Genomic DNA, 26403 nt, shown 5'->3' on the forward strand with positions numbered 1-26403 from the left:
TGTGAAGTCGTACTTGATTTAAGACGCGGATTTTCTTTTATCTTCTGTGGCTAAGAGGCTAGTTGAGATAACACCACGTAACGACTGTTATCGTCCCATATACCGGGCCCTATCTTTCGTTTCTCTCCAATGTAAATTTTGGAGAGCGAGAAAATTCCATATTTAATCATGCTACAAATCCCTGATAAGTGATGACCCATAATTGTCCCTTTTTGATTTTCTATTTTGCACATGGGTTGGTGGATATGACCTCCTCCTTCAGGTAAGGCCCAAAATTTCATAGCTTTAAAGCACGATTATATCCGACTTATCTCGTGCGTTCACTTCTTCAAAATCACAAACCTTGATACGATGGCTATATAGCCCATTATACCAATTGTTCTATATTGGAGACATGTTGAATGGCAGTAAAACCAGGAGACAAGCTGTTCTCTAGCTGCAGTGGAAATTGCCAGGGATGAAAAATTAACAAATAATAGAAATTTTAAAGCTGCCGTTTATTGATTTGTGGTTCATTTGTGGATATGCCGACTAGTACAAGACTTTGCTGGCCATTTATCTTAGGGGGAAGGGCTAGACCTCGGCTCTAATTATCAGGTAAATGTCCCTCGGCTCATATATATGATATACTAGCCAATAAGCCATCTTACTAGCGGGCTTAACATTTCTTCATTGGTTTTACCTTCTAGATATTGTTCAAATTCAAACTTAGGTGGCCTTTGTTTTGATCGGTAGGCGTCCACAATAGCCGACGAGAGAGACAATCTTACTTTTTGTGTGGATATGTGTTTTTTAGATAGTTCAAAAAAGTCCTAGAAATATTCATGTAAGTTGCGTTGAAGTGAGTTATCGGGTTGACACCTTGGCCAATAAAAGTGAGTTATATTTCTAAAGCCCACTTTTGGCTATTCCACTAACCAGGTTAGATTTGAGTGGAGAGTGTTTATGCGAATTTTTGATAAGCGTTAAGGGCTAGAACGTCATTTACCGACGATACTGGGGACATACTGTTACTTCTGAGTTATGTATATTGATCCCCTCCTCCCAAACATATAATAGTTTATAATTGAATGACTTAAACTTAAGAACGTTTCTGCTGATTTGTTACAGTTACACGAGCAGTCAAAATAAAACTTCTATTGGTACAAAGATCATTTTTCCTCTTTTCCAATAAATGCAGTGTGAATTATGGATACAGTAAAATCTTATGTTCAGCGATCTTTGGTACAATAAATATTTTGAAGCCTTTTGGAATTTTCTGTGACCCATCTAAACAAATTACAATAATTTTCATGGAAATTAGAGTAAACGATTGGATACTCAGAAGAAATGTCTACCGAAGGAGTTTCTTCTGTTTTTTTTTTTTATCGGTACAAGCAATTTTTCGGTAAACACAAAATTTCACCGAACCTCTTCCTGCTTGAAATTCAGTTTGAGGAGACTTAATCTGTCATATAAATATATTTATTTACAAAAATGGCAGAGTTTCTAGTTTTCACCTTTGGAGTTTGTAAATAATCTATGGCAGAGTCAAATAATTCAAACCCAATCAGTGGAACACTTTCAGGAGAGTGATGAGTATTAAACTATTTGCTCTAATTCTTCTTAGACTTCAGACCAGTCTCATTTACCCTCTACAAAGCATTGGATCGATGAAGTGTAGTTGAATTATCCTTACAATACGCTTTTGAACCTCTTTTCACGAGCCATATAATGTACTAGATAAAAATATGTCTAACTTCAAATATTAGCATCCCGAAATGGGTATTCTCCTAAATAACTGCCCCTAAATCATATCTAGCAACGCTTTCTAAATATCGCAGATTAAACTTACCTACTTTATTTCTAATCTGTCTCTTTTACTGCTATATTCTCCTTACATTTGACAATAGGGAGCAGCATCAAGATATAGTTGCACATACCGGTCAACATGATCTTCTTTTACCTAAATATTTATTTGCGTGTCTCACCAACATATGTAACATTCCATCCCCTCCATACGTATTGCTAGCTTCATTACACAACATTTGAAAAAGAAACAAAATGTGAATTGAATAGTTTTTTTTTCAGTGGTTAGTCTAAAAGTCAAACTTTAGTCGAGCAGGAATTACTGCAAATCGAAATATGAGTAATAGATTAATAAAAAGGTCAATGAAATCGGAGCAGAATAAATAATAAAGTCACTTGTGATAATATAGTGTCTGTTAACTTTTTTATCTTGTCAGTAGGAATTTCCCCTCCCCAAAGGCTAAAAACTACTATAGTTTACCTTGATGCCCTACTTTCATATTTTCATGTTATTTTCCATTTCACTGTCAATAGTCATGATTCGAAAAGTTCAAAGACATTTGAAGTCACTAGTAACATCTTCCAAGATAAATCATCTTTTATCAAGCATAAGTACTGAGTCCAAAGAAAAATAATATGTTGACAGGATTTCGTTGTTAGAAGGGACTTTCGTGCGATGCTACCTTAGCAACTTTGGTGAACCAAATGATTTTTAATAAAAAATCATTACTTTGTAATTTGACAATTCCCTACGAGGATCACTTGTATGGCTTAAACTTTTTCTTTAACATGAGATATAGTGATGTAATTGCAATAGCAAGTAAATATGTATGTTTATCTAAATGAGTGTCGAAGCTTATGCTTGAAGTCAATTAACTGATTGTAATTTTCTGCAGCCTTTGAAGTGCTATAAGGAGAGGGCTAATCAGGTGACTAGATATTGCGGAAAAACTAAAATAGTAATATAATAAAATAAGTGCTGGTAGAAGATAAAGAAACATAAAGTTGCTTTCATCACTATTGCAGTATGATTTTGCATTAAGAATTTAAGAGAACTTTTTATACTAAAAAAGCTTTTAAAAGAAAACTAGAGAGCTAAATTAAACCTAAGACGAATAGAAATAAAGCCAAATAGTAATTCAAGCGTAAGATGAACATGAATCACTAGCAACTAACAAGTGAAAACCAAAACGAACAGAAATTACAATAAATAACTAAGCTAAATTCGAAATGACCGGAAAATATTGTAAATAGGAGCAAGGTTAACGCTCCCTTTTTCTTGTAAAGACCAGAAAGTCACTTATGCTTGGCTAAAAACAATTTTGTTTCGAGCAATAGGTTATATTTGTCATAGCACTAAAAGATGAAACAAAAAAGAACATAATAAGAAAATTACTGAGAAGAACAAATTGATTTAGATTGACAGTTTAACATTTAACGGTATCTATTCTTGAAAGTCTTAGCTATTGTATTTATTACCGCTATAAAAAAGAAAACTTTAAAAGGTTTTTTGTTTCCAGTGAAGTTAGATCTGCTCCTGTTTGTGGAAGTTTTTGTTTATGTTAAGTTTAACTTGACTATTTATTGTAACTTCTTGTCGTTTGTGGTTCCACTTCTTTATTGATAGTGATATATGTTCTTTTTGCTGTTAAATTACTATTTGATTTTACTTCCACCCGTCTTAGGTTTATTGTAGGTTCAATTTGGGACAATACTTCATATGTGTGTGTTTGTTTGGAGAGTAGCTACCTTCCGATCACTTTGACTCTTAACAATGGCACTAAAACTTCTGATTACCAATACAACGAGCACCCTCCGAAGTTTATACGATCACCCTTTCTGCCCCAGGACATAACGCACCTTGCCCTAAGGGCTGGGGGGGGGGGCTTGCAATCCTCAAAGACATAATTTCCAGACCTTTCAATTACCTTGAACAAAATGGCTACCCCAAATTTTAATTGGACGTGTTTTGGGAAGTGGTGGGTTTGGGAGGGGGGTTAGTTACCCTACAATCACTTTCAACTATTAAAAAGAGCACTGACCCTTTCAATTTCAATCGAATGAGCTGTTTTCGAAGTTGCTTGTACAACAAATGGCAATCTCAAAATTTGTATCAAATGCATTTCAGGAAAATACGAGGTGTGTGTGTGTGGGGAGGGGGGTATCCGCCCTTTGGTCACTTTGAATCTTAAAAAGGGTACTAACAATTCTGATTACCTACCCTGTGAGCCCCCTCCAAAGTATATACGATCACCCTTTGTATGCATACATCATATGCCCCCAGGGTATAACTTACAAAACTTGCTCTGAGGGCTCGGAGAGGGGGGGTATCATCCTCAAAGATATAATTTCCGGAACTTTCAATTACGTTGCACAAAATGGACATCTAAAAATTTTAATTGGAGGGGTTTGGGAAAATGGTGGGCTTGGGATGGGGAGGGGTAAGTTGCCCCTTGGATCTCTTTTGGCTATTAAAAAGAACACTAGTCCTTTCAATCATCAATCAAATGAGCTGTTTTTGAAATACCTGACAACAAACGGCCATCTCAGAGTTTCTATCAGATGCATTTCGGGAAAATACGAGGTGTGGTGGTGGGTATTCACCCATTGATCAATCTGAGTCTTAAAGGGGATACTAGAGCTCCTGATTACAAATCCAATAAGATCATTCCAGATATTTTACGATAGTCCTTTCTATATGTACCTTATATTCCCATTACCATAACATCCCAGGCCATAACTTATAACCCTTGCCCTGAGGGCTTTGGGGGTTGTTATCCTCAAGGATATAATTTTTTGACCTTTCAATTACGTTGAACAAAATGGCTATCTCAAAATTTTGATTGGATGTGTTTGGGAAATGGTGGTTGTGGGAGGAGGGTTAGATTCTCTCCAATCAGGGCTTCCACTTCTAGAGAGATTACCCTATTTTAGGGAGTATTCACTTCTTTTAGGAATACTTATTTTGAACCTAGGATAAAGGGAAATCTCGGGTAAAATAACGATTTTCAGGGAAATCTGGGATAGAGTAACGATTTTAAGAATTCCCAAATGAAAAATCCGACCAAAAGTTTGTTGACAAGTGGCTTCAGTTACTAATGTTTAAAAATTGGACAGAGAAAAGAATGTCAAACAAATCAAAGAAAAATACTTATGTACCACACAGTAGGTTCTGTTTGAAGTATTAATATAGTGGGAAATCAGAGTTGACCAGGCCTGCTCTGACCAAGCAGCATATAAAAGCAAGCAATGGAATTGAGACAAAGGTTGGCAGTGACAGCATTGAAAAACTTCTGACTGTAGGCTGCATTTCCAAGGAAATTGAACAGCACATCTGCGTATTTTTGGCAGAACATAATCTGCCATTAAGTCTTGCAGACAGCTTGCTACCTCTCCTAAGAAGATTATTTCAAACATACCAGGCCCTAGCATGGGTCATTCTGGGTAAACAGAAAGCTACAAATATTTCGTGACAGAATTTTTCTTTGGTACTACTCAACCAGTTAGTTGAGTTCCTCAAAACTACTTTTTTCTTTGTGATAATTGTTGAAACCACTGATTGTACTGTTGATAAGCAACTAGATATCATTGTTGTATTTTTAAGTGAGACAGATCTAAAACTTTATGTCAAAGTATTGGACATTCTCAAGAGTAGTGATGGATCAGCTGTCTGACAGAGGGTCTTATAGACTGCATCAAACAAGTCATTGAAAAAAAACTCGATTCCGTGGCAGAATATTTTGTGCAGATACTACTAACGTCATTTTTGGAGGCAATAAATCTGCTTCAACATTAATTAAAACCATGGTGCCCCGTATCTTGAGTGTGAGATGCTTATGCCATCTTATTCGCTTATGTTCATCCTCTGCATGCTTGTCACTTCCCAAGACACTAGAAGACTGTTTGTGAAATATCTATGCCCACTTTTCCAGAAGCATTTCCAGGCAAGATCAGTATGTTGATTTCAGGAATTCCTTCACTGCAAAGCACTCTCAATTCTTAGGTTATCCATTCAGACGTGCAAGAAGAAGAATATAGAGTATCGGATTGCTATTACTCAGTATTTCATAGAAACCGCGTTCGACGACCCAACTGCAGCCAATGACCTTATCTTTTCAACGTTACAAACCATGTTGACAAAGCCATACATTGAATCCTTGGACTACTCTCTTGGCCTCTCCAACAAATTCAACATATTTTTTTAATCTGACTTCCACTTCTTCACTCGCTAAAGGCAAGTGTCAGCAAACTTGTAGATGACGTTGCGTCTAACTTCATGAAGTTGGCTTACATTCGCAGTGTTGGCTTATATACTGAACTAGATTCTTACATTTCAAGTGAGTACCTGCCTTTAGACCAAACATTTGTAGGAGTAGCTGCAACAGAATCAATGCAAGAACTCATAGATGCTCAAGAAATAAGCAATAATATTGATCTTTTTTACGAGTCTTGTTGAAAATATTATGTATTCCTAATCAAGCAGATCCAAGACCATTTCAAGTTTGAAGACAAAATTTATGACCCTTTGGCTTTGGTTGAACCAAAAAATGTAAGAAATTTGAAGCCAAAACCTCTAAGGCCATTATTTGCAAGATTTCCTGTTCTAAGAGAAAAGTGTTGCCTCCATGAAACAGACGTAGAAAGGAGGTCACAGGCAATAACTGATTAAATGAGCTTCATTTGGGAGATGCCCAAGTTGAAGACCTGTCAGTTGAGCAGCACTGGATGCAGATATTTAGTCTGAAGACTCGCAGTGGTGAAATCAAGTACCCATAATTGCGGAAGTGCATATTATTGATCTTCTCTTTAACTTTTAGCAATATACAAGCTGAGCACTGGTTTAATCTTCTAAAATTTATTAAAACAGACATCCGAAATAGTGTCAAGAATATCACACTAGTCTCACTTTTTCGAGTTAATTACTGATTGAAAAACGAAGCTAAAACTTCATCAACTGTCAGCAAACCAAAATATGTCTCTTGTTTGAAGACGAAAAGTGCGATAAAGTGCTGGAGATGACACTTAATTCAACTTTTTTATTCGTTCTATGTAGTGTATTAAATAAAAAAAATAAGTTTTTATTTAACTGAAAGTAAGGAGCGACATTAAAACTTAAAACAAACAGAAATTACTCCGTATGTGAAAGGGGTTGTTCCCTGCTCAACGCCCCATTCTTTACACTACAGTTTGACCTTTTCTCTACAATTTACTTTTTAAAACAGTAAAAAAAAACTTTAGCGTAAAGTGTGGGGCGTTGAGGAGGGAACAGCCCCTTTAATATACGGAGTAACTTTTGGTAAAAGCTAAATTGTAACTTTTTTTTGACTAAATTGCTTTCTCGTAGTTCTGATCGGACGATTTTGAGAAAAAAAGGAGCGCGGGAGTAGGCCTAGTTACGCTTCAATTTTTTGGTTATTTAAAAACATAACTAGAACTTCTAATTTTTTACGATCGTTTTTATTAGTAAAAGATATACATAACTTACCAAATAAATTACGTAACAAACTTCTATATTCGTATGTTTTTATTACTTATATAAGGGGGTTCCACCCCTCGTCAATACCTCGCTATTTACATTAAAGCTCAAATTTTGGCCCAATTCCTTAAGAATGACCCCTGAATCACAAAGGCAGTAGAATTAATAATTGAAACTATTAAAATTACTTTAGCGTAAAGAGCGAGGCATTAGAAGGAGGATATGCGTAATAATTTCTGTTCGTTTTAAGTTTTAATGCTGCTCCTTACTTTCAGTTGAAAAAACTTTTTCATATTTATTTTTTCATTGTTTCTTTTCAATTAGCCTCTAGCCTCTAGAAAATCCTGCGCCCCCGTCATAAAAATCTTCTCCTCCCATTAAAAATTCCTCCAAGGAAAGTTTCCCCCGCATAACCCCCTCCCCTCAACCTCTCCCTCCAACAGAAAAATTCCTCTGAAAGTGTCTGTACACTTCCCAATGACCATTAGTATATGTAAACATTGGTCAAAGTTTGTAACTTGCAGCCCCTTCCAAGGGGACTGTGGGGAAGTAAGTCGTCCCCAAAGACATAGTTATTAGGTTTTTTGACTATGCTGCATAAAATGGCTATCTCAGAATTTTGATCCGGTGACTTTGGGAAAAATGAGCGTGGGAGGGGGCCTAGGTACCCTCCAATTTTTGGTCACTTAAAAAGGGCACTAGAACTTTTCATTTCCGTTAGAATGTGCCCTCTTGTGACATTCTAGGACCACTGGGTCGATACGATCATCCCAGGAAAAAAAAACAAATAAAAACGAATCCGTGATCTGTCTTGTGGCAAAAAATACAAAATTCCACATTTTTGTAGATACGAGCTTGAAACTTCTGCTATAGGGCTCTCTGATACGCTGAATCTGATGGTGTGATTTTTGTTAAGATCCTATGACTTTTAAAGGGCGTTTCCCCTATTTTCTAAAATAAGACAAATCTTCTCAGGCTCATAACTTTTGACTTGATGAAACTTATATATTTCAAATCAGCATTAAATTAAAATTCTTTTGATGTAACTGTTGTCATAAAAATTCAGTTTTTTAAAGTTTAGGTTACTATTGAGCCGGGTCGTTCCTTACTACAGTTCGTTACCACGAACTGTTTGAAAAGATGTTATATATACCATTATCTGAAAAAAATAACAATTTGATGCTGTGCTATGTTTTTTTTGTGTGTGGATTGTATGGAAAAATAAAGTAAAATCTCCCTTTTTTCTAGGGAGAAATCAGACCTAGAGACAGGGAATTCTAGAGAAAATTGAAATAAAAAGAGAAAAAATTGAAATCGAAAAGTTCCAATCACTTTTGACTGTTAAAAAGAGCAGTAGTCCTTTCAAGTTTCAATTGAATTAACTCTTTTCGAAGTTTCTACGACAATAAAAGTCTATCTTAAAATTTATACGAGTACATTTCGGGAAAATAAGAGGTGTGGGGGGTATCCTCCCTCCATTCACTCTTAATCTCACATAGGGCATAAAAACTTCTGATTAGCAATCCAAAGAGCCCCCTCAGAAGTTTATACGATCACCCTTTCTATATAAACCTTGAATGTCCCCAGGGAAAAACTTAGAACCCTTGCCCTTAGGCCTGTGGGGGGTTTGTCATCCTCAAAGACATAATTTCCGGATCTTTTAATTATGTTGAACAAAATAGCTATCTCAAAATTTTGATTTATTTTGTTTGGGGAAATGTTGGGGGTGAGAGGGGGTAAGTTGCCCTCCAATCACTTTTAACTATTAACAAGGACACTAGCCCTTACAATTTCCAATCGAATGAGTGTTTTCTGAAGTTTTTACTACAACTCTTTCGAAACGAAGTGCCCTGGTCTAAAAAAAAAAAAAATAAATAAATAAACAAATTTCAATCAAAAATCAGTCATTCATTATACAATCAGAAATAGTCATTTTGGTCTATGCACTTGAAAGTCACAGAAATTATGTCTTCGAGGACGCCAAATCCCCCATTCAGCCCTCGAGGCAAGGATTGTAATTTATGCCCTGGGGGCATATAAGGTTTTTATAGAAAACTTGGTCATATGACTTCGGAGGGGGCTCAAATATAGGTAATTAGAAGCTCTAGTGCCATATTTAAGAGTCAAAGTGACCGGAAGGCAGCTACTCCACGCAAACGCACACATATAAAGTATTGTCCCAAATTGAATAAACATAAATTATAATTAATAACTGTTTTAATGTATTAATTATAATTAATATGTATTAATTATTGTATTAATATGTATTAGTATATCTTATATTTATATTTATATATTTATATTTATATATTAATAAATGTATTAATATGTATTAATTAGTATTAATATAATTAATATAATAAATTAATTAATGTATTAATTATAATTAATAATATAATATAATAATAATAAATAAATAATTGTCCCAAATAGACATTTTGATTTAACTATTTTATTCAAAATAGTCTATATATCATATAACAAGACTTTTGGGGTTGAAATAAATCGCCAGAGCATGAGAGCAAGGGTTGTAACTTATTCCCCGGGGTATTAAGGTTTTAATGATGATGATGATGATACATTTATTTCCCATTTGTAGGACAAAAAAAAATATTGTCTTAAATGGAGTATAAGATAATGCAAAAAAGAAAAAAAGAAAACAAACAAGAAAGCAAGAAAAAACAGCAAATCCACATTAGCCCACATACATAAATCAATAAATCCACATTAACTAAATATATACAACACATGAGGCACCACAAACTAAATTACACCATAGCAAGGTATAAACTACGATTAGCATCCAAGCCCGCCGCAAACCGATCACGCCGATCTTTTACCCGCTGAACTGGTTCTGTGAGACTATTTTTTTTCACAATATGAGTATTTCTAATCCAAAGTGGCAATTTCAGTAAAAAATTGGCATACTTAAAATAAATTGATCGGATATTTTTCACATAAGTCGCTGTAAAAATGGGCCAAAAAGGGGAAAAAGCAAAAAGGTGGGGGCTTATGAAAATTGAATAGAGGCGGGCTAGGACCTATCGATTATATTTCAATTTGCAGGGTACGAGCACTCTATATGCCTTACGAGTTTGATTTATAAAATGGCTGATAAGTCCATCTCGAGTAGACTTCATGGTTCTACCAATAGGCAGTTCAAGACAAGTGAGGGACATCGATGACTCCACCTCGTGATTGCAAAGGTTAAATGTATCAGCCCTATGAGGTCTATACAGACCGCGGAATGTCAAGAATTTTTTTTTGCATTAAAAAACAGACCAGTAGTGGCATACTAATCACTTAAAACCCGAAAACAGTTTTCAATCATAGAAACTGCTCAACTGGGATTTAGAACGTCGTCAGCATAATTGTGCAGTGACAAGTCAAATCCACGAAAAATGAAGCTAGTCATAACACATGTCTGTGAATCTGTGACACTGTTGTTATACAAAGGTGGTGAAGTAATGGCACCTTGGCGGATGCCTTTCTTAACCAGGATCGGAACAACCGAAACATCATTAGATGCAAACCTAATTTTTACATTTAATTTCTTATACATATTTCTAAAAACCGCAATAATTGATTTATTTAAACCTCTACCACTTGCAGAAAACAACAAATGAGAATGGATGCGCAAGTCGAAGGCACGTCGTATATCGTGCCCTGCAAGATGCACAGTCTCTCCTGTCTCAAAACCTTCTATTAGTACGTTAGCTAGAATAGTATGAACCTGCTCCCTACTAATGCCACGCTTAAACCCAAACTGTGTGTCAGGCGAAAAACACACTGCATTTATCTCATCAATTACCAATAACTCCATTAATTTACACAATACAGGTGACACAGTAATAGCGCGCTAAGAATCGCGCTGCGTAGGGTCTTTACTCTTTTTTAGAACTGGCGTTAAAACTCCAACATTAAAAATATCTGGGACAAGTCCAGTTTTAAAGATAATCTGGTACAAAATTTGGAGATGAATCCTTAAAATCTCAGTACCATAAACAAAATGCATTCCGCAAAGCTTATATATTCCACAAGAATGGTTTTCTTCAGCCGGCGAATAATGATAATGGAAGGGGAGTCTGTATAAACACATTTGGTTGAAAATGGGAAGTTCTGGTTCTCTTTTAAAAGTCAAAGTGATGGAGGGTAGCCAGACCCCCCCCCCCCCGAGCTAGCCCTCTTTACCAAACGAATCGGACTAAAATTGCAAGATAGTGATTTTGCTCAAAATAGTCCAACGAACATATAACAATGCCTCTAAAGTTGACACGACCCTCCAGTGCCCTGGGGATAAAATTTTAAGTCACGCCCTGGGGGCATATAAGGTCTTATGGAATTATAAACTTAAGATGGGGCTAACTTGATTTGAGATTGGAAGCTATGGTATCATTTTTAAGAGTCAAAAGTGATTTGAGAGCAACCTGCCCCCACCCACACTCATCATTTCCACAAAGATATCTGATTAAAATTTGGAGATTGCTAATTTGTTCATTGTAGTCAAAGGGTTCGGAAGTTATGTCTTTAAGAAAGACAGTCCCGCCCCCACAGGTTGCAAGGCAAGAGTTGTAGGTTATACCCCGGGGCATATAATGTTCTTATAGAACAGGTGTGGTCGTATATACTTCAGAGGGGACTCATTGGATTGGTAATATGAATTTATGGCACCGTTTTTAAGAGTCAAAGTGATTTGAGGGCAGCTATCCCACTCCCTCAACACGCCATTTTTCCCTGAAATACATCGAATAAAAAAAAATTGAGACTGACTTTTTATTCTAAAGAGTCCAAAGGTCATATAACAAGGCTTTTGGGGCTGATACAAGCCAGCAAAGCCTGGGGGCGAGGGTTTTAAGTTATGCCGTGGGGCATTTAAGGTTTTTATGGAAGGGATGGTTCTGTAACTTTATAAAAGGCTCATTTGTTTGAAAATCGGAACTTCTAGTTCCTTTTAAGCGTCAAAAGCAATGACCTCCCCCCCTCGACAACCCAACTTTTCACTAAACGCATCTGATTAAACTTATTAGATAGCGACTTTGTTCAAAACAGTCCAAAGAACATATAAAAATGCCTCTAGGATATTTCTAGAACAGCCAATATTTCTAGAACAGCTTAACGCATCAAGGTAAAACTACCGTGGCATCATAAAAGCAATGTCCAACTCCAAAGGCAATATGCACATGCTACTACCGCTAATAATACTGCTGGTACTGCTGCTACTACTACTCCTAATACAATATTAACACTGTTACTACTTTAACTACAACCAAAAGTACTGTGATAATACTACTATTGAGGCTGGGTTTATGAAGTAAAATTTGAGAGAATATTTATGGAATACTCGAACTAACAAAAGAGACTATGTGCGTTTAGATTGTCAAAATAGCGTATTTTGAGAATTCGTTTGTATATTAATTTAGAACTCTCTGAGAGTACTTAAAGGAGATGATCAATTTACCAAAAGGCGATATGTGCACACTATTGCTAATACTACTCCTATCGCAACATTTAATATTTCTACTACTATTATTACTATTGCTCCAATTACACTTCTATCGCAACTACTTGGAAGGTTAAGGGCAGTAAGATGAAATATTCAAAAGTATACGACTATACAAGTTAAAAAAGAGTAAATCGACATTTAATAGCAATGGCTAGTAGTAATGTTGGCTAATTATATTAAGTTAAGTAGTTATACTACTGCTGTGACTACTATTACAACCATGCCTAAGGATATGAAGATGAAATTTCCAGAGAAAATTTTTGAATATTCCTGTTGTACGGATGAAAACCTGCCATACGTATGCAGGTTGTCAAAAGGGCATATCAGCAATATCATAGGAACAGTTTCGTCTGTGAAACTAAAGCTTACAACACTTGTTGTGGGATATGTTGAACTAACCAAAAGACAATATTTGCATCATAATACCACTGCTTCTACTCCGACAATTATTACTACTGCTACTATTATTATTGTTGCTCCTACTACTACTGCTACTAAAGCTAAAACTACTACTATTAACTCTACTCCTACTGCTATTACTATAACTATTGGTGCTACTAATACTACTAATAAATCTAAGGGTATTAAGGCGAAAATGTTGGGGAACATTTTAAAAGAAGTAAAAAAAAGTGAAAAGCTAAAGAAATAAATTGAAACACACTATGATCACATAGTTTGTCAAGAGGACGTATCAGTAATGCTTCAGAATCGGTTGATGGTGTTAAGTTGAAAATTTCATCGTGTATTAAAGGGGATGTTCAAAAAAAGGTGGTATATGCATACTGCTACTAATGCCACTACTGCTACTACAACTATTGCTACTACGCAAGTTAAAGGTATTAAGGTGACCCTTCAAGGAATTATTAGGCGGATGCTAAATAGATCAAAACGAACTAAGATCATGTAGATTGTCCAAAGGGTGACAAAATAATATCACAATAACGGCTTAAATTATTAAGTTATACCTTTCACGGTAAGTTGTGACAGATTTTGAACTAGCCAGAGGACCCTATGAGTATACTTTGGATACTGCTTCTACGGTTACTGTGACTACTGACACTTAGGGGCATTAATGTGAAACGTTTAGGGGGAGTTTCAATTAAACGAAAAAAATTATACGCATGCAAGCATTAAAAGGGCATATAAGCAACATCATAGGAAGCGCTGCTCCATCATAAGAAGTAATATTATTGATATTTTAAAGGAGCTAATTTGATTGGGAATTCTAATACCCTTTTTAAGAGTCAAAAGTGATTGGAGGGCAAACAGCCCTCCTTTTAGCTCATAGTTTTCCAAAGACTTCCAATCGAAATCTAAGATAGTTATCTTGTTCAGCATAGCTAAATGGTCTTGTAACTGTATTCCTTGGACCATTGTGTAGTTCAACCCCCCGCAGTTATGTAATTTGCCTATCAAACAGTTCGTGGTAACGAACTGTAGTAAGGAGCGATCCGGCTAAATAGTAACCAAAACTCAAAAAAATTGAATTTTGATATCAATAGCTACATCAAAAGAATCGCATTTTAATGCTGATTTTAAATATATAAGTTTCATCAAGTTTAGTCTTACCCATCAAAAGTTACGAGCCTGAGAAAATTTGCCTTATTTAGGAAAATAGGGGGAAACACCCCCTAAAAGTCGTAGGATCTTAACGAAAATGACACCGTCAGATTCAGCGTATAGAACCCTACTGTAGAAGTTTCAAGCTTTTATCTACAAAAATGTGGAATTTTGTATTTTTTGCCAGAAGACAAATCACGGGTGCGTGTTTATTTGTTTGTTTTTTTTTTCTTTTCCCCAGGGGTCATCGTATTGACCGAGTGGTCCTAGAGTGTCGCAAGAGAGCTCATTCTAACGGAAATGAAAAGTTCTAGTGCCCTTTTTAAGTGACCAAAAAAGTTGGAGGGCTTCTAGGCCCCCTCCCAGGCTCATTTTTTTCCCAAAGTCAACTGATCAAAATTTTGAGATAGCCATTTTATTCAACATAGTCGAAAACCATGATAACTATGTCTTTGGGGATGACCTAGTCCCCCAAAGTCCCTGGGGGAGGGGCTGCAAGTTACAAACTTCGACCAGTGTTTACATATAATAATGGTTATTGGGAAGTGTACAGACGTTTTCAGGGGGATTTTTTGGTTTTGGGGGTAGGGTTGAGGGGAGGGGGCTATGTGGGAGGATCTTTCCTTGGAGAAATATGTCATGGGGGAAGAAAAATTCAATGAAAAGGGCGCAGGGCGCAGAACGAGTCTGGTCACGTTAGAAAAAAACGTCAAATTCAGAGCTTAATATACAATGCTGGGTGTTCGGAGCCTCTCTATTATGGAGTATAATTTGAAAATAACACAACTATACGAGCGATAAAACATATATACCACAACCATAACTCAACTAACGAAAGAACTGCTAAGAGATAACACAACTATAAAGCGAAAACAGGTGAAAACTAACGAGAAAATAAACGAACTAAGAGGTGGAAGGGGCCCAGAGAAAAAATATAATCCTTTTCGAATTTTGAGCCTAACTTCCGCAAAAGAGTAATAATGTCAGAAGCCCCGAAATACCGAATTATTTTCTTTCAAACAGTTCGTAGTAACAAACTGTAGTAAGGAGCGACCCGGCTCAATAGTAAACGAAACTCTAAATAATAGAATTTTGATGCTAAAATATACATCAAAAGAATTGGATTTTTATGCTGATTTTAAATATATAAGTTTCATCAAATTTGGTCTTTGTCATCAAAAGTTACGAGCCTGAGAAAATTTGTCTTATTTTAGAAAATAGGGGTAAACACCCCCAAAAAGTCACACAATCTTAACGAAAGTCACGCCATCGCATTCGGCGTATCAGAGAACCCTATAGCAAAATTTTCAAACTCCTATCTACAAAAATGTGAAATTTCGTATTTTTTGCCAGAAGACAAATCACGGGTGCGTGTTTATTTGTTTGTTTGTTTTTTGTTTTTTTTTCTTTTCCCCAGGGGTCATCGTGTCGACCAAGTGATCCTAAAATGTTGCAAGAGGGCTCATTCTAACGGAAATAAAACGCTCTAGTGCCCTTTTTAAGTGACCCAAAAATTGGAGGGCACCTAGGCCCCCTCCCACGCTCATTTTTCCCAAAGTCAACAGATCAAAATTTTGAGATAGCCATTTTGTTCCGCATAGTCAAAAACCATAATAACTATGTCTTTGGGAATGACTTACTCCCCCAGAGTCCCTGGGGGAGGGGCTGCATGTTACAAACTTTGACCAGTGTTTACATATAATAATGGTTATTGGGAAGTGCACAGTCGTTTTCAGGGGATTTTTTTTTTTGGTTTTGGGGGTGGTGTTGAGGAGAGGGGGCTATGTGGCAGGATCTTTCCCTGGAGAAATATGTCATGGGGGAACAGAAATTCAATGAAAAGGGCGCAGGATTTTCTAAAATTACTATAAAAAAAAACAATGAAAAAATAAACATGGAAAAGTTTTTTCCATTGAAAGCAAGGAGTAGCATTGAAACTTAAAACGAACAGAGATTATTACGCATATGAGGGGTTCTAAAAATACTTTAGCATAAAGAGCGAGGTATTCAGGAGGGGATAAATACCTCGCTCTTTATGCTATAGTATTTTTAGTAATTTCAACTATTTATTCTACGGCCTTTCTGATTCAGGGGTCATTCTTAAAGAATCGGCGAAAAACTTACGATTTAGTGTAAAGAGCGAGGTATTAACGAGGGTACAAACCCCCTCATATACTTAATAAAAATTTAAGAATATAAAAGTTTGTTACGTAAGTTAATTCTTAAGTTACGTATATTTTTTACTAATAAAAGAATTATAGTTGCCTTTTTGAGTAACCGAAAAATTGCATGGCAACTAGGCCTCCTTCCCCATCCGTTATTTCTCAAAATCGTCTGACCAGAACTAAGAGAAAGCCATTTAGCCAAAAAAGGAATTAAAATGTAAATTTCATTTCAATAATTTATGTGTGGAGAGCCAAAATCAAACATGCATTAATTCAAAAACTTTCAAAAATTACATAAGAAAAAACTAGTTTTTCTAACTGAAAGTAAGGAGCGACAATAAAACTTCAAACGAACAGAAATTACTCCGTATATGAAATGGGTTGTCCCCTCCGTAATCCCTCGCTCTTTACGCTAAAGCTTTTAATTGTTTTAAAAACTAGAATTGTGGCAAAGAGTCCAACTTTAGCGTAAAGAGCGAGGGATTGCGGAGGGGGCAACCCATTTCATATACGGAGTAATTTCTGTTCATTTTAAGTTTTAATGTCGCTCCTTACTTTCAGTTAGAAAAACTAGTTTTTTTTATGCAATTATGTTAAAAATTAAATAGTGCGTTAAAATTAAATCAAAATGCAATGTGTTATTGCTGATTCCCAATAAGGCATCTCAGTAGTATCCCAAGAACGACCGAGGGCTTTTACTTCTATTTCTGCTCTCAAAATTTAACCAAATAAAAATAGGGTAAGTGTATCCAAGCTGTCAAAGAGCCTAGACAGAGTTTTTGGCGAATGGTATCAAGTTTCAAACAGTTCATAGTAACGAACTGTAGTAAGGAGCGACCCGGCTCAATAGTAAACAAAACTCTAAAAATCAGAATTTTGATGCTAAAAAATACATCAAAAGAATCGGATTTTTATGCTGATTTTAAATATGTATGCTTCATCAAATTTAGTCTTTGTAGTCAAAAGTTACAAGCCTGAGAAAACTTACCTCATTTTGGAAAATAGGGCAAACACCCCCTAAAAGTCATAGAATCTTAAAGAAAATCATACCATCGCATTCATAGTATCAGAGGACCCAATAGGAAAAATTTCAAGCTCCTATCTACAAAAATGTGGAATTTCGTATTTTTTGCCAGAAGACAAATCACGGGTGCGTGTTTATTTGTGTGTTTTTTCTTTCTATCTTTTTCCCAGGGATCATCGTATCGACCAGATGGTCCTAGAATGTTCCCAAATTCAAAGGATCAAAATTTTGAGATAGCCATTTTGTTCCGCATAGTCGAAAACCATAATAACTATGTCTTTGGGGATGACTTAATCCCCCACAGTCCCTGGGGGAGGGGCTGCAAGTTAAAAACTTTGACCAGTGTTTACACACAGTAATGGCTATTGGGAAGGGTACAGACATTTTCAGGGGATTCTTTTGGTTTGGGGGGTTAGGTTGAGGGGAGGGGGCTATGTGGGAGGATCTTCCCTTTGAGGAATATGTCATGGGGGAAGAGAAACTCAATGAAAAGGGAGAAGGATTTTCAAGCATTACTATAAAAAAAACAATGAAAAAATAAACATGAACAAGTTTTTTCAATTGAAAGTAAAGAGTAGCATTAAAACTTAAAACGAATAGAGATTATTAAGCATATGAGGGGTTCTAAAATACTTTAGCATAAAGAGGGAGGTATTTAGGAGGAGATAAATACATCGCCCTTTATGCTAAAGTATTTTTAGTAATTTCAACTAATTATTCTACGGCCTTTCTGATTCAGGGGTCATTCTTAAAGAATTGGGACAAAACTTAAGATTTAGCATAAAGAGCAAGGTATTAACGAGGGGCCGAACCCCCTCATATACATAATAAAAATATAGGAATATTAAAGTTTGTTACGTAAGTTAATTCTTAAGTTACGTGTAGCTTTTACTGATAAAAACGTTCGTTAAAAATTAAAAGTTCTAGTTACCTTTTTAAATAACCGAAAAATTGGAGGGCAACTACGCCTCCTTCCCCAACCCTTATTTCTCAGAATCGTCTGATCAAAATTAAGAGAAAGCCATTTAGCCAAAAAAGAATTAGTATGCAAATTTCATTTTAATAAATTATGTGCGGAGAGCGAAAATCAAACATGCATTAATTCAAAAACGTTCAGAAATTAAATAAAAAAAACTATTTTTTTAAACTGAAAGTAAGTAGCGACATTAAAACTTAAAACGAACAGAAATTACTCCGTACATGAAATAGATTTTCCCTCCGCAATCCCTCGCTCTTTACGCTAAAGTTTGACTCTTTGACACAATTCTAATTTTTAAAACAATTAAAAACTTTAGCGTAAAGTGCAAGGGATTGCCCATTTCATATACGGAGTAATTTCTGTTCGTTTTAAGTTTTAATGTCGCTTCTTACTTTCAGTTAAAAAAAATAGTTTTTTTTTTATTTTTCTATTTCAGGTCAACTAGAGGAAGTATGAAACTAAGTTAAACACTTATATTTGTTTCCAGATTTTTAAGAGAGAGCATGTTGTTGAAAATTGCTGAAACATTTTCTCCAGCATACAAATAGCCAGGCCAAACTATAAAGTTTAAATAAAAACCGAAAACGAACGGAAATTACAATAAATACCGAGTCAAACTCAAAACGAGCAGAAATTAACATGAATACGGCTTAAAACCTCTATACCTTCCCAAGGCCAGAACATAATCTGCACTTTACAGAAAAAACAAATTATTTTTTATACTTTTGTGACTTTAATGAATAAAATACTATTAACATTTGATTGATAAATATCAGTATATGAATATTAAACTGACAATAAACATTCATTTTTATTTTTTCAGTAAATTGCAAATTAGGTTCCGGCTTTTGGAAGGCCTAAGGGTTTTGAGTCGTACTCATGTTAATTTCTGCTCGTTTTGCGTTTGACTCGTTATTTATTATAATTTCTGTTCGCTTTGGGTTTCATTTATTTATCGATGCTGACTGTGGAAGTTTTACGCTTAGTAGATTATTTGATTTTATTTTTGCTCATTTTTGGTTTAATGAAGTTCTTTACTTTTCATTGAAAGACTTATCTTGTGATTTTTTTTTTAATTAATTACAAAATAAGGCAGATCAATGTTACGCACCAATGCATAAATCAAATATACATCATCCATAACCTGGTGACGACAAATTTAATTGTCTATGAAAAACATTTAATTGTCCATGACAATTAATTAAACATAATTAATTTCGCATGAAAAGCTATTTAGCTTATTTGTTTCCCTTCAAAAAGATGGAATTACTCTTTGACTTTTCTTAGGAAATTGGTTAGAGCGTCGAACAGACAAGCGCTGTAGCTAAAAAAGCTAGTTTAGATGTGATAGGTAAGATTTTGCCTCAACTAGATATTAGTTCCTGAAGTAAGCTCAACTCTACCATGACGTCTGGCTCTGGTTCATGCTAACATTGAAAAGCAGCAATGGAGGAAGTTGTCTATAAAGACCTCTTTGTGCAAAATAATAGCCTGAATATTTCTCATGATCGTGAATTAGTGTTCAACATATCGTTTAATGAGTCAAATTTGCTTAGGAACAGCACGGAAGTTAAGGTGGATAACATTATTTTCACAGGACTGCTTGCTGCCGTTCTTGGATTTATGACACTATCCACTGTTTTCGGTAAGTTCAAGTATTATTGAGCTGTGTCATCCAAAAAGTACTTTTGAGTAGATTAGCTGGCATTCACACCACCTTTTGTGTTCCTTGTGTATGTAAGACTTTCTAACGCTGATGCTGCAACTCATATAGTATGAAAGTATTATTGTACGGACTCAAATTCTATAGTTATTTGATTTACAATAGTTAGCTTATATTTCGAAGGTTTACATTTGTAATGTAAGAGACTGTGTCTAACACTTGCATTTGAGATCATTTTAATGTCGCTCGTTACTTGCAGTTAAAAAACCTGTTTTTTTTTTTTATTTGATACTTCCAAAGAGCTATTCATTCTCATCAAACCACTTTTGATTTTAGATAGGTAGGTAGGTAGGTAACTATCTAAAAACAATACTATAACTTTCATTCATCAGCTAAAAAAATAGGCCGCAATGGCATGTAAGCATAGCTGATGTCTAATACGATCCATTTCTTTAAAATATTTCACTTATCTTCAAAAACTTAATAAATAAGATAAATAAACTACAAAAAAGAAAACAAAACAAAAAACTAATGATAAACTTAACAAAAACCTTAGCGAAAAGAGCGAGATATTCACGAGGGGGCGAACCCCCTCATTCACATAATAATTTATCTTCGTTTTAAGTTTTAAAGCTGCTCCTTACTTTCAATTTAGAGGGACAGGGCCTGTCCCTCTAAATATTTAGAGGGACATATTTAGAGGGACAGGGCCTACTCCTAAAATATACATTAAATACTTTCTTGAATTTTCAACAATATTCTAAATTTTCTTCAAAGGCCCACGGGAGAGGAGAAATTCACATAAGTTATTGTCACTACTGACATATCACTGTATTTCTTTTTACTCTCTGAAAATTTATTTTGGTTATATTTCCAAGATACAATATAATCTATTTGGCATAAGTGCAGTATATCCCCTCTTTTGATCTTAATGATACAGTAGTAAAATTCTTACCTGATTATATTCAGAAAACATTCATTTATTTAGTTTCTAAGCGCTTCCAGTTTAACCGTTTCACAGCCGATCCCCTCTTAATGTTTGGACGTAGCTAAAGGATGTATACAAAAGTTTTTTTTTTCATTTTTTGTCAAAATGGCATTACAAATAAATATTCCATATTTGACAAAAATGATGCTGAACAATGCGCAACTAGTGCATATGCTCAAAGGCTATGCTCAGAACTTAAAGAGTTAGACCCAGAAAACGGTTACACTGGAAGTGACTTTGAAAATCCAATAGACATTCTCTGAATGTAATGAAGCAAGAATTTAGTTGTCACACAATATAATACAGAAGAGGAGATAAATTACATTGTTGTCATGGCTGGTTTAGAAGAGGAATCTTGTAGCAAGATTACAAATAATGCTATCCAATTTAGCACTAATTGTATTCCAGCCATACCCCCACCCCCCCTTGATGGAATATATCCCTATTCTAAGTGGTAAGTACATTATCTCGTTGTTTTACATTTCCTTTGGGCTTTCTTCGGTAACTTAAAAAAAAGGGTTTTCAACTTAAAGTATGGGGAAATATAGCAATAGTAAAACTTGAAAGTGAACAAAAATTATTCTGTATATAAGGGAGGGGGGTTTCGTTTGAGTTGTCTTTTCTCAAAAATCAAGTCAAAAAGTCAAACTTTAGGGTAAACAATGGGGGTTGAGGAAGAGGCAGCCCCCTTATATACTGAACACTTTCTGTTCGTTTTAAGTTTTAATGTATCTCCTTACTTTCAGCTAAAAAAAAACGTTTTTTGTTTAATTCCTGGATGTATTTCAAATCTTGCAAGGAAATTAACTTCCCCCGCCCCGAAAAATTTCCTCTCCATAGAAAAGTCTCCCATGGGAAATCCCCTCCCCACCTTTCCACTTGTGAATAATAGCCTAGGGCAATTTGCATATCATACAACCCTTTCCTCAGGGACAATGGAGAACCCCGTAATCACCAAGAGCATAGTTATGCGATCTTTCAACTATATTGTATCAGATGACTATCTTGAAATTTTACCAGATCTTTTTGGGGAGAAAATGGGCGTGGTAGCCCTCTAATTTTTTTTGGTCACTAGAGCTTTTGATTTCTCTCCTGCCGAAAAACATAAATTCCACGATTGTGCAGATAGGAGGTTGAAACCTCTAATACTGAGTTTTCTGATATAACGAATCTGAAGGTGTCATTTTCGTGAAGATCACTTCACTTTTTGGGAGTATTTGTCCCTTTTTTTCAAAAATAAGGCAAATTTTCTCGTTTTTGTTGCTTTTGATGGGCAACATTAAACTTAATGAAAATTATATTTGGAATCAGCATAAAAACCAATTCTTTGGATCTATCTATTATTTTTTTGTTATCAAAACTATGATTATTAAGTTTCGTTACTATTGGGCCAAGTCATTCCTTATGTACAGTTCATTACCTCGAACTGTTTAGTAGTCCAGTTTATCCCTCTTATGAAATAAATAATATAATTACAGATAACATTTCATTGCATACAGAAAATTCATATTGACTGGATTACCAATGTCACTTCCAATTTAAATGTGTCACATTTTAACCGTATCATATCCCCGCCCCGGCAGAGCCCTGGGCTGTATACCCAAGTTCACTGGTTTTTTATTTGTTTTTAGCAGAATTACAAAAAAAAAATTCCAAATTTATCCAAATAAATTCTCTGCAAAATCAGCAATCTTTGTGTATAGTGTAGGGCTATATTCTGACTATAGTGAATGCGGCCTGAAATATGTATATGACGGTTGAGCAAGCAAAAGTTCACCCTAGAAAATCTGTGAAATATTTGGGAATAATGTAAAGACAAAATATTAGAAGTTTACGTTCATTGATAATTGAGAAAATTACCAAAAGTGTTTGATTAAGTTAGAGCAAGCTTTTCTTTTTTGAGTTTAGTGCGCATAGGAAGATCCTCGTAAGCTTTACAAGCAGTTGCTTTCCCTCACTTGCTGTATGTGTTGCCGATATGGAATCTGTTTACTGCAAGTCTGTTTACTGCAATCATTTGAAGTTTATACTTAGATACCCATTCCGGGAAAGAAGTACGCTCCATATTTTGGAATCTTACAACCAGGGTTGCCGCCCCTTGTGTTTTATCACTATTTTTAGTGATAGATATGTTGCCTATTGACTTTCTTCTAGCTAGTGATTTATAGTAATTTTTATTCTAAAACTGGTGATTTTTTCTAGATATAGTGATTTTTCACGACATAGCATGTAGTTTTATAATTCAATCGAATAAATCAAACATGAAGCTAAATAATAAAAATCGCAAAACCGTGATTCACTACGGTTCCTAATATGTTCCACATTAGCATTTATGCAAATATACCGCCTTTGAAACTTCCAATTTTCCATCATATGTCTAAATCATATATAAACCCAGACCGTTATCGTCAAGATAATAGGTGAACCTAGTTAATCGGAAAATTGCAAAAATAATCCATACTTCCTATTTCACGATATTGGCTCAAGTTAAATTTTATCCTGATATTTAGGTTTTTTTTTCTGTAATCTATCCAAGGTCGCCACCCTTAGTGATTTATCATTATTTCTGGTGATTTTTTTATGTTGCCTAGTGGTTTTCTTCTAGCTTGTGATTTATAGTGATTTTTGTTCTAGAACTAGTGATTTTTTTCCTAAACCCAGTGATTTTTTAAAATATAGCGTGTACATTCATTAATTAAATCATGCAAGAGGCTAGTTAATAAAACGCAAAATACTGTTTCACTACAGTTCCTAATATGTTCCTGATTAGGATTTATGCAAAGATACCGCCTTTGAAACTTCTGATTTCTCACCATATATGCAAATCAGATATAGACCCCAAAGTGTTATCATCAAGATAATAAGCAAACTTCGTTAATCGTAAAATTGCAAAATTTTTTATACTTACTGTTTTGCAACATTTGCTTTGGTCGAATTTTGTCTTCATATTTTTTTTTCTGTTAGTTCTAAATTAGATTTTCTTCTTTTAAAACCTTTGAAAGTGGAGAGAATAGTGCATATTAATAGACCCTCTATATTTGTAAATACAACATAGAAAAAGCGATTGAACATAGCGATCGGGATATAGGCCAATAGTACCAATTCTGGAAAATACAGAGAAGAATGTAAAAAAAGTATTTTTCATAATTTCAATGGTAATTTTCGCTTGAGAAAAAACCAATCTTAAGGTATTTTTCCACATCTAAGGGGGTAATTTTACCCCCTTCCTTTAGGTGCAGCTGTATAGAGCATGGTAAAGAAAGAAAACAGTTATTAATTACAATGATAAAGAGTATTATAATTCTGGGGATTTCTATTGATTTCAATTCAATAATCTAGTGATTTAGTTTGTAATTTAGCGATTTTGTCAAGAATCTAGTGATTTTTATTCACCGGGTGGCAACTCTGCTTACGCCATTCGTTCTAGGATTCTTAAACGTGGTGGACCTGATTGACATTGTACCTTGCTCTAAAAGAAGTGCCAAGAAAAGGCAATTGACTCACCCTTTAAACCTAATATGCCAGTTGAATGTAGAAGTTGATGTTTTATTTTATTCTCTGGCGTTGGAATTTTCTTTTTTTCCCACTACTTAGTCTTTTCCTTTTATTTTGTATGAGCGGGCAAACATAAATAGTTATTTTTATTATTATTATCATTCTTATTATTATTACATTAATCATTATTATTATTATTATTTGTATTATTATTATTAATGCAGTTAAACCAGAAGTGATTCTGGACATCAAATAAAGAAACATTCACTGAGTGTGATGAAGTAAGAATTTTGTTACTACAGCGTTGCTAATCAGAAGATGAGACAAACTGTAATGTTGCCATAGCTATCTTAGAAGAGGAATCTTGCACAAAGATAGCCAATTTCCATCTTCAATTTCACTTTAATTGTATCCCATTCATTCTTTTCACTGCATAAACATATTGTAAGTAAGGAGAGACTCGATTCAGTTGTAACAAAAACTCTAGATAACAAGAATTTTGATAACAATAGAAAAACCAAAGAATTGGTTTTTTTTATGTTGATTCCAAATATGTAAAATTTACTAAGTTCAACGTTGCCCATCAAAAGATACGAGACTGAGAAAATTTGCCTGATTTTCGAAAAAGGGGGGAAACATCCCAAAAACTCAACCAGTTTTCTCAAACATCCCAAAACTCAAACAAACTCACACCATCAGATTCAACATATAAAAACTCAAACATCCCAGAAACTCAAACAAACTTTCACCATCAGATTCAACACTTAAGAAAACACTACAGTAGAGGTTTCAAGCTCTTATATACAAATGTTGAATTTTTTCATTATATCTGCCACGGATCGCAGATGCGTGTTTACTTGTTGTTGTTTTCCCCCAGGAGTGACCAGATCGAATAAATGAAAGATTAGATCGGGAGAGGGCTCATTCGAACAAAAATTATTCGAACAAAAGTTATAGTGCTTCTTTTAAATAGCCATAAGAATTGGAGGGCAACTAACACCCTCCCACGTCCATTTTCACACCAAAGATATCCGAACAAAATTTGGAATTAGGCACTTGATTCAGCATAGGTGAAAGGTCTATTTACCGTGTCTATGTGGATGACAAGAACCGCCATAACCCTCGATTTGCCAGTTGTTCACATAGAGTATTTATTATTTGGAAATATACAGATTTTGGGGAGTTTCCACGGGTAGAATTTTTGATGGGGAAGAAAATGTCTGGTTTCAACTGAAAGTAAGGAGCCAAATTAAAACTTAAAGCGAGCAGAAATTACCCAGTATATTACATTGGCAGCTTCTCCTTCAACCCTCGCTCTTTACACTAAAGCTTGACTTTTTGTAACAATTAAAAAAAAAAGTTTTTTTAACTGAAAGTAAGGAGCAACATTAAAACTTAAAATGAACAGTCGAAAAAACTTGTTTTGTTTTATTTAACTTCTGAACGTTTTTGAATTAATGCATGTTTTGATTTTGGCTCTCCGCAGATGAATAATTAAGACGAAATTTGCATATTTATTTTTTGGCTAAATGGCTTTCTCATAGTTTTGATCGAATGATTTTGGGAAAAAGGAGCGGTGGAGAAGGCCCAGTCGCCCCCCCCAGTTTTTGGTTACTTAAAAAGGCAACTAGAATATTTAATTTTTTACAAACGTTTTTATTAGTAAAAGATATACGTAACTTACGAATTAGCTTACGTAACGGGCTTTTGTATTCGTATGTTTTTATTACGTATATGAGGGGGTTTACCCCCTCAGCAGTGC

The 26403-nt window shown here is 35.0% G+C and overlaps 1 protein-coding gene and 1 long non-coding RNA gene across 5 annotated transcripts in view; one reads left to right on the top strand and one right to left on the bottom strand.

The window, feature by feature from the left end:
- The window catches only part of LOC136027229 (uncharacterized), a 173023-nt gene that overhangs the window by 106935 nt on the left and 39685 nt on the right, over positions 1-26403 (bottom strand). Inside the window, exon 1 of one of the 3 annotated variants that reach the window (XR_010617546.1) lies at positions 9973-10020. The exons of the other annotated variants lie outside the window; for them this stretch is intronic. This is a non-coding gene — a long non-coding RNA (uncharacterized LOC136027229). Of the gene's footprint in view, positions 1-9972; positions 10021-26403 lie in introns of those variants that run through there. 3 annotated transcript variants of the gene reach the window in all.
- The window catches only part of LOC136027228 (5-hydroxytryptamine receptor 2A-like), a 167072-nt gene that overhangs the window by 14914 nt on the left and 125755 nt on the right, over positions 1-26403 (top strand). The window contains exon 1 of one of the 2 annotated variants that reach the window (XM_065704283.1): positions 19844-20140. The exons of the other annotated variant lie outside the window; for it this stretch is intronic. Coding sequence (XP_065560355.1) covers positions 19942-20140 — 199 coding nt within the window. The 5' untranslated portion in view covers positions 19844-19941. Of the gene's footprint in view, positions 1-19843; positions 20141-26403 lie in introns of those variants that run through there. 2 annotated transcript variants of the gene reach the window in all.

Source organism: Artemia franciscana, chromosome 5, assembly GCF_032884065.1.
Source record: "Artemia franciscana chromosome 5, ASM3288406v1, whole genome shotgun sequence".
NCBI lineage: Eukaryota > Metazoa > Arthropoda > Branchiopoda > Anostraca > Artemiidae > Artemia > Artemia franciscana.